General features: G+C 39.7%; 1 protein-coding gene across 1 annotated transcript; it reads right to left on the bottom strand.

Moving 5' to 3' along the window:
• Positions 1-2,482: 2,482 nt before the first annotated feature.
• On the bottom strand, positions 2,483-5,279 carry diablob (diablo, IAP-binding mitochondrial protein b). The gene is made up of 6 exons (XM_067256599.1): positions 5,224-5,279; positions 4,667-4,805; positions 4,447-4,572; positions 3,869-3,979; positions 3,652-3,748; positions 2,483-3,310 (listed from the first exon to the last, which is right to left on the bottom strand). The coding sequence occupies exons 1-6, from the start codon at positions 5,262-5,264 to the stop codon at positions 3,108-3,110; spliced, it is 717 nt and encodes a 238-aa protein (XP_067112700.1). The 5' UTR covers positions 5,265-5,279; the 3' UTR covers positions 2,483-3,107.
• Between the last annotated feature and the right edge of the window lie 3,775 nt (positions 5,280-9,054).

Raw genomic sequence — 9,054 nt, 5'->3', positions numbered from 1 at the left:
AACATGATGCAAAGATAAGTCAAATTATTCGACTTGAGAAAAATTAGATTGCTGTTGTTCATTGTGTATACTTCTGTGGGTCTGCTGTTTGCCCCTGCCAAAATGCCCTCTAGCACTTTACGTTTTGGCCACCGCAGACTGTCTTCTGAGTGTTAACTTAGACCCTGTATCAGCGATAATCCCCAGTACCCCTCCACCAGTAATCCCCACATAACCCCTCTCCAAAAACAATCTGTGTCTCAGCCTGCTCCTGCTGTTCTTTAACAACTAGAACAGCACCCCCATACCACCTAAAGTCTAATTGGGCCGTGCGCAAATTAACAAACTAATCCTTGCAAACAGCAAATGTGGGGGGCACCCTCCTGTTGGCTAGAAGCTAACCAGGTCAGTTCTTTAATTTTAGTTTTATATTCTGTATTATGGAGATCCACTAGAGACACAAGTTATCTCCTCTACCCCCATTCATCCTATCCTGTCAGTGTGAGGTAGGACTGCGTGTGCATGTGCGTTTATGAGTGAGGGAGCGAGTGTGTGTAAGTGTGTGTCCTTGTGCATGCATTCCACAGGCTGTACCAGGCAGGCCTTTACAGCATGCATGCACCAACATTAGCATAGCGCATTAATGAGGGTGCGGCTGGTGACTGTGGCATTAAAAAAGAGAATCCGACTGGTATATTTTTGTGATTGCACAACCTAGGTCGTCCCACACTCCTGGTAACGATTTCAAAGTTGAAGAACTCTCCCACAACCTCTTACCATGGGACAGTGAGCTGGAGTCATCATAGGAGTTTCCTCTCAGTGGCCCAAACAAACCAAGGGGAGGTCGATCTGCCTGAGAGCAGAGGCACTCATTCAGCTCAAGAAGAGCTCCCCATTGTGTGCCAAGGATTATACCAACAGACCTGATACATTCCTGATGCAACAGTCCTGTCTTCTCTGTTTTATTTGAAACAATTTTCCCTTTGTCTTTTCCCCCCCAAAGCTGCATTTATAGAGAAATGACAAGTGACACATGTTTATAAACGGTATAACCTAAATTGGTATTTATTTAAGGATGTTGTATTTTCCCACTGCTTCCTCAACCAAAAAGACGTGCTTGGCCATATTCACTCCATTATAAGCCTGTGGAACTTGTTTATGTGTGACTGAAAATCAATGTGTCGTATTTCTGCTTGCCTGTACTGCTAGATCATCTTAGAGATATATAAATCTTTGATAAAGTGAATAAATTGGGATCATACCTAGCAAATGCCTACAACCATCTCCCCATTTGTCATGCCCACTAACTACACCAACACCATGGCTGAATTTGTTATTTTTATCTCTCACCTTCACACAAGTACATGTGCATAAACCCAGACCCCATGTGAATACAATTTACAAGAATCGTGTAGGACTTATGTGTGTTGTCTAATATTGCAAGTTTGACTAAAAGATACATTGATTCTTATTATGATAACTAAACTCCCCTGGTTTGTAAAGGGAAGGAACAACATATACTGCATGCATATCTTTAGCTGAACCTTTCAAAGGCAGTGCCATTAATTAAAGGAAGAGCAAAATAACTTTAAAGGTGAGCCCTTCCTCTATAGGCTATCTCAGAAGATGACAAATGTAAAGGTGTAGAAAAAGGCTGTACCTTATGTAGCTAACTTCTGTTTGGATAGTGACCACAAACCCTAACCCTTGGGTGGATTGATCATGATAACAACAGGTATCAATGTTTTGACATGGAACTGTTGTAAATATCTGTCCTTCTGACTGTGACCATGACAACATCTTCCCCCGCTCACACGTTAGGTTATTTTTCTTTCCTGCGAGCACTTTTCCTCCTGGAGAATGTTGTGCAAGTCCTCAAGTGTTCTTCAGTGAGGGCCATGCGGGACTTGAGAGGGGTTAGTGAATGGTGGCAATGTGAAGCTCAGTCATATCTGTCCCACCCCCGCTCATTTTCACTCTGCCTGCCTCTTTTTTTCCAGTTCCCTACTTGGTTTACGTCCGTACATCTGTCTCTCTTTCTAGCTCGTACATAAATGCCCACCTGGGATGGAGCGTAGGACGTAGTGAAGTAGAGGGTGTCGACATAAAATGCACAGTGTAATGTGTCAATCCATTTTCTCTTTTTTTGAAGAAAGCCCTGGTGATTAATTGTAAAACTTTATACAGATATTCAGCTGTAAGTAGTATTGAGTAAGGTGTATTCCTTTAGGGCTAATCAGTGACTGTCTTTTCAAGCACTGTCTAACTCAAGTATTTCACTTTGCTTTTCCAACAAACTTAAATATAATAAAAAATCACCCCTATTTCTTGCCCATTACATTATTAGCTTCATTTGTTTGTAGACAAGTGTATCTCCCCATTACTGAGTCAAATAGAGTGATGAACTAATCATGAACCTAAAGTGCCACCTGGTGGCCAATAATATCTTGACTTTGGCACTCAACTCTGCAAGCAAATTTGAAACTACAGCCATTATGACATTGTATTCATATTACATTTTAATGTGTTAAAGAACATCAGGCATGTTACTGGTTAGATGTTGCAACTTGTCAAAACATAACATGATACCAAACCAAAGCAACATGAATAAAGAATTTATTCTAAACAGTTTAAAATTCCTCAAGATATTCTGATATAAGCTGGCGCAAAATAGGGCCTTCACAATCAGGACCTTGAGTACAATACCATTATACTAAAATGTTGTCACTACATAAGTGAAAAATGCATATAAAACACTTTACAGATTGTAATACCTTCCTGGAGTCATAATCTTTGAGTTTAGATGTAACCCTTTGTATATATATATATATATATAAAAAAAAAAAAAAAACCTTCACTTTCACCCAATAATCTCCCAAACACAGCATTAAAGCTGACATTTTAAATTGCACTTATCACCTGGAATTCACATAACCAAAAACAGGAACATTTATTTTGCAGTGTAAGCGCTACATTGATTACCATGACTCCGTTAGATCTAGTTCTTCTCCACATTGTCATTCTTCTAGGTTTTTATCCGACTTCCAGAAAGACAGGACCCTTATCCATCCTTAGATTGACAGAAGGAGAGGGCTTATAGAAGAGGCAAGGGACAAACACAACACACACTAGTCTTCTCGCAGATAAGCATCTGGGATATCATCGTCCTCTCCAGTTTCCATGGCAGCAGGCAATGTGACCCTTTGGCTGTTGTCTGCGTTGGATTCCTTTAAGTTGTTCTCCGCTTCCAGAGAAAGCTGTCTGGTCTGCTCAACATGAGCCATGGCTACCTGGAGACTGCCTTTTGCCGTCACACATGCCTGGTCGGCACCTGTACAAACACACAAATCACTAGGTGCAATAATTAACAGCTCTTTGTTTATAAAACATATACCTGGTACCAAACAAAAACCAAAAATGGACCAAAAAAGAGTAGTGGAACCTTCTGGTTAAGATTGACAGGAGCAACATTTCCACTTCCACTTTTAGTCTTAGGTCTGAGCCCTTTACTGTGACGTTTTGACCAAAACGCCCTGCAATACCAGATGTCAGAGTAGACAGAAGCACTTTACATTGACATCCTTCCAAAATCCCATCCACCCCATTTCACCCCAAAACATAACAGTGGAATTGTATCTTTCACAATGAGAGAGCAGGAGCATATTACTGTACCTGCGTTGAATGCTGTTTCAGCTGCCAGCTCTGACAGACCTTTGGCCATCATCCAGTTTGACTCAAACTTCTTACAGTCCTCCCTTAGGTCCTTTATCTTTTAGAAATACGATCACACATTACATGTGAGAAAGATAGTTATTGAAATATGAAACATAAGGAGATGTAAGGGCAAGAGGATTTTTTTTTTTACTGTCCTCTGAGACTTGGCACCTACTTCCTCACGTTGGCGAATAATCACTTGCCAGACTGCCTCCTCTTCTGCTGGGGTTAGTCTGCTGGCTGATGACACATAGTTTCTATGTAGGGTCACGATTGTATTTATGGCCTAAAGAGACAAAATAAAACAACATTGGCCAACTGCATGAACAAATATATATAGCAAATATCCTAAATTACAAAGATCAACCAGTGATGAATGTGTATGCCATCTGCAAGCCAGTTCTAATCACCCATCCTCAGTGCCCAACCTTCCTAATGCTCTCCTGGCTGAATGGAACAAATCCTGTATCGATGTTCCAATGTCTATTTATAAGCCTTGAAAAGTGAAGGCAGTATAGAAACAAAGTGGGAACAACTCTATATTAATGCCCACGATTTTGGAATGAGAGGTTCAACATGCAGATGCTGTGTAATGAGTGGTGTTCACAATACTTATGGCCATATTGTGGACCTTGTTATACTGTTGGGAAAATGTATATGCTTGGATGTACACGGATAAACTGGATTTGAAAATGTGCTTGCCATTATCAAATATTATATATTACTGCTATACTCTTCTGACATGACTATTACCTTGATATACTGTGTCCAGGAATCCACTAGGGCTAGGGTGGTCTGAGAGAGGAAGGTGTTTGTGCTGTCTGTGACCAGTGACGAGGCCCGACGGATTAGCGACTCGTGAGACAGGCCTTCTTGTCTCTACAAAGACAGCAATAGATACAGGATAATAAGTTTAGCAACTGTGTATGGTTTAAGCACATTAAACAAATGTTGACCTATGGGCATTACGTACCACGGCGAATGGCACCGCGCACAGACCGCCAGAGACAGCAGTTAGGGAGAACCAGTTCTTCCTTATTGCAGCAGGCAATTTGACTACTCGTCGGGGTATCAAGGAAACGCTGACTTTCATCAAATTCAAAGCGCAGTTTCTAGGAATAATTGAGAAAGTGGGTTAAGTGACACTTATGGTAAACTGCGGAAATGTTTCAAAAATACATTTACATTTACTAATTTAGCAGACGCTCTTATCCAGAGCGACTTACAACTCAATACGAGTATGTCAAGCGAACCACGGTCACATTTAACATTATAAACATCGATCGTAACAGTGTTGATGGGATCAACAGTCATTTGGAAACCCCCGTGTTGCACTAGTAGGCTACTACGTTACACTACTCGTCTTTACTACTAGCTAGCTAGGTATGATATAGTCCTCAATGAAGATCTCATTCGGTCTCCTGTAACGCCGCACATTTCTGGTGTCGATTAGATGAGTAAAACATTTCACTGTCGCTGTATATCAAGGAACTACAAATGTATTTAAAGACAAGAAGTTGTATATCTTACCTCAAACCAACACAAACAATCCCTGTCCTGAACGCCGCCATATTGGTCTGTCTGGGTTACTTGGTACGGAAGTTGGTCCAACCGTTGTGAATGTTCCCCAAAAGCAATTTCTTAGGCCGCACTCAAACTATTCATACTACTGCAAGCCCCACGAACATTATGACCACAACTTCACTTTATCAGTGTTTTTCAATGTTATTTATTTTTTCATTTAATTTTACAGTAGCTTATTGGTTCAGACTAGGAATGAACTATGGCATGTTTAAAACACAAATAAACAAGGCTATATCAACGTTCCAAGAAAAGTATTGTTTTAACCTTTTTGTAAAACGTAAAAAAGCACGTCAAAGAGATGTTGTTGTCTTATATAGTGACTAAGGCAACAAAAGACAAATATCTCCTTAAAGAAATGTTGACAAAATAAGAATAGTAAAAAAAGAAAAATATGCCAGAGCCTTGTTTTTCTTATGTTGTCCTGTCCTGTGTTACATTCACCCTAAGGACTCACTTGGTCCCAAGGATATGCTGCAGTTAGTGCAATCGCATGTTATGTTGTGAATTATTGATTAACCTTAATGATGTGTTTTTGTGTCATCATCAAGGATAATAATCAAATGGTTCATTGTAATATGGACCTATATTATAGGTCTATTCTTCTAATACACAGGCCTATCACACATTTATATTTTACAGTGAAATTCGATTTGACTAATGAATCACAAGCTTTTAAAGACTTGAGTAAATGCTTAATAATTTTACTACATTAGTGAAGTGGCTGATGTAGTAGCTGTGGTTTGTTCGGGATAGGGATCACATAAGCTTGGGAAAACAGAAATAAACAAATCTTAACAATTTAAAACCAATATCCAAGACTCTTCAAGCATGTCCATAGATTATAGTTCATACTGCATCAACCAATCAAATTAGTCAATGAAGGGGTTGTCTAACCTCACTCTGCGTTGTTCTGTGATTGGTGACTTGACCAACACACAAGGGTGTCATGAGACAAGAGTGTCTTATATTATGAGGAGGATGAATAATCTTCAGACAACTGTCTCCTACCGTTCCACCTCAACTTCAGGAACACAGAAACAGCATGAGCCTCTGAATCACTGTGCGTATGTCTTTCGTAATTGAACTCTTATTGAACTGTTATTACTTGTATTACTTACCTGTGTGCCATATCCTTACAGACTCTTTTTCAGAGAGGTCATGAGTAATACAACGGGATGGAACCAACAGTTGAATGAGCTGCAGGTGAAGGCTGTCCTGTCCATGGCACCTTGCTTCCTTTTTCTTTATGTCAACCTGGTAATGCTTTTCACGTTACTGAATAAGTCTGTGTTTCAGATCCCCCGTTACATCCTGTTTGGTCACTTGCTCTTCTCAGATTCTCTCCAACTTGTGTTTTGTATGGTGATGTACATGCTAGCAGCTACCCAGCTGACCATTAATAACTATGTTTGTTTGATCCTTTGTGTTTGGATGGGAACAAATGCACTTATTTCACCTCTCAACCTGGCAGTTATGTCACTGGAGCGGTATCTAGCCATTTGCTTCCCACTCAGGTACCCTCAGATTGCCACCTTCAGACGGACTGAGGTGACCATTGTTGTGGTATGGATAATAGGCTCTTTTCATTCCCTAATTGAACTCTTTGTTTTTGTTAGTTATAAGGTCCCATCTTTACAAATGCGGGTGTTCTGCTCAAAATACAATCTCTTACAAGGGGAGCTTTATGTAACTTTAAACAAAGCCTTTACTAGTGTCTACGTTGTGATGGTTGGCATTGTCATTATCTACACATACATAGCTATCATGATTGCTGCCAAGTCTGCCTCCTCAAACAAAACAAATGCCAATAAAGCCCTTCAGACTATATTGCTTCACATGATTCAGCTGGGCTTGTGTGTCACCTCCACCCTCTTTAATATAATCAACCTAATGATACGCTGGACTTTGGACCCACAAATAGTTATACAGATCCAGTATGTTTTGTTTTTAGGCCTCATTATCTTTCCCAAGTGTCTGAGTCCTCTCATATATGGCCTCAGAGACAAGGTTTTCAGCGATGTCTTTAAATACTACATATTCTTTGGCACTAAAAACAAAGTGAGGACAGCTCCCATGGCACTGTAGTGTACACAAATAAATTGTACACATTGTCGGTGGCTTTGAAGTTCTGTTGCATGTGGTGTAATAAAAAAAATCTGAATTACTGTGCAGTTTTCAGGGATTTAGACATGAAACTATACATGTTTTGTTCTATGTCAGAACAATAAATGTTTAATGTTGTAATTGACCATTGTTTTGGAGTGAAAGAATTGTTTTGCATAATTTGTTGACACAGAACTTTTATTGAATCTTTCACAGTTTCACTCACCTTTCCTACAGAATGAGGTCCAGCAGCATCAACTTAAAGGATCAATTCAGTGATATACTTTTCCAAACTCTTCCTTGTCGATACACACAATATTTATGTATGTTGACTTTACACTTATGATATTTAATATGAATCATATGTACTTTGCTTGAAGTTGCTCAAAATGTATCAAATGAAAAAAGAAAATTAAGAACATTTTGTGTTTGTCATGTTTAAAAATCCTTAATACACAAACTCAGTGATTTTAGGGGTGGGGTACATGAAATGGAAGGAGATATAATTATTTTAGAGAGGATTATAATCGTAGAAGGGGCCTAATGGTTTGTACTTTACAAAAGAAGTCTGACTGAAAACGTTTGAGAAGCATTGCACTTAATTACCCACAAATGCTATATTTTATTGTGGATTAGAACACAAATCAAGCACTGGTACAGTGCCATGTAAGAGTATTGTGCAGTCCATTGGAAGCCCCACCCAATGACTTGTCTAGTATCTCTATAGCGAGCAGCAGAAGCCACCCAGGTTTAGCAATTAATAAAAGCACCACCCCCTCTTCTGAGAGTCTACTGGCTCCCCAGTAAACACAATAGCTTGTGACACTCAAAGCGTAAATATTGAATGAGAGTTTTAATGATGGCAAAACAAAGTTCAACAATCCCATTAAATATTAATCCATTGTTTATGTGGAAGCGAGGGACATAGTCAAAAGCGACATTTCTCATCCCTGTGCTGTTCCATCCATTCATAGAAGTAGCACATTTAAACACACACATACAGCAGAAACAAAGACCTGATGCAATACACCCCTTACAGTCACGTCAGAATTAAGCGACTCTGTCTTATGTATAATGCAGTAAATATAGGTCAAGATCAAGGTCCAAGGACAGTCCCTCCACTTGTTAAAGAGCATGTTAAAGAAGATCTATTTCAACCCTTTCATCAAATCAAACCAACCTCAAAGCTAACAATATACTTAGAAAACAGTAGGGTACTGCAGAGTTGTATCGTGCACCTTAGCAGGTGAAGAGTCACAAGTGCACAGTTCAAAAGACTGTAACATGTCAACTGTATTGCATCAGGCACCAGTTATTGTTCTGGTGCCATGAGAGGATTGAGCCGTGGCAGCTGTTAAGTTCAGGGATCTGATCAGAGGCCCTTCCTCTCCCCCGTCTCCTCCTTAACTAAATCCCTGATTATGCAATAAAGGGTCTATCACAAAGTGTTTGCCACAGTAGTCCAGGCTAGAGTATGTGCTAGTTTGGCAAATTGTTGTCCTATAGTAGCACATAGTAAAATGCACATGAAGGAGCAAAGAAGGAATCTAGATTAAGGTTTACTAATACCTGTACCTGTTATTGAGAGGAGATTGTGTATGGGACACAATCTCCTCTCAATAACAGGTACAGGCATGACAGAAAATCAAATAAACGTGACAACTTTGACCTTCA

The sequence above is a fragment of the Osmerus mordax genome, chromosome 19 (assembly GCF_038355195.1).
Source record: "Osmerus mordax isolate fOsmMor3 chromosome 19, fOsmMor3.pri, whole genome shotgun sequence".
Classification (NCBI taxonomy): Eukaryota; Metazoa; Chordata; class Actinopteri; order Osmeriformes; family Osmeridae; genus Osmerus; species Osmerus mordax.
This window is presented reverse-complemented; position numbering and strand designations above follow the sequence as displayed.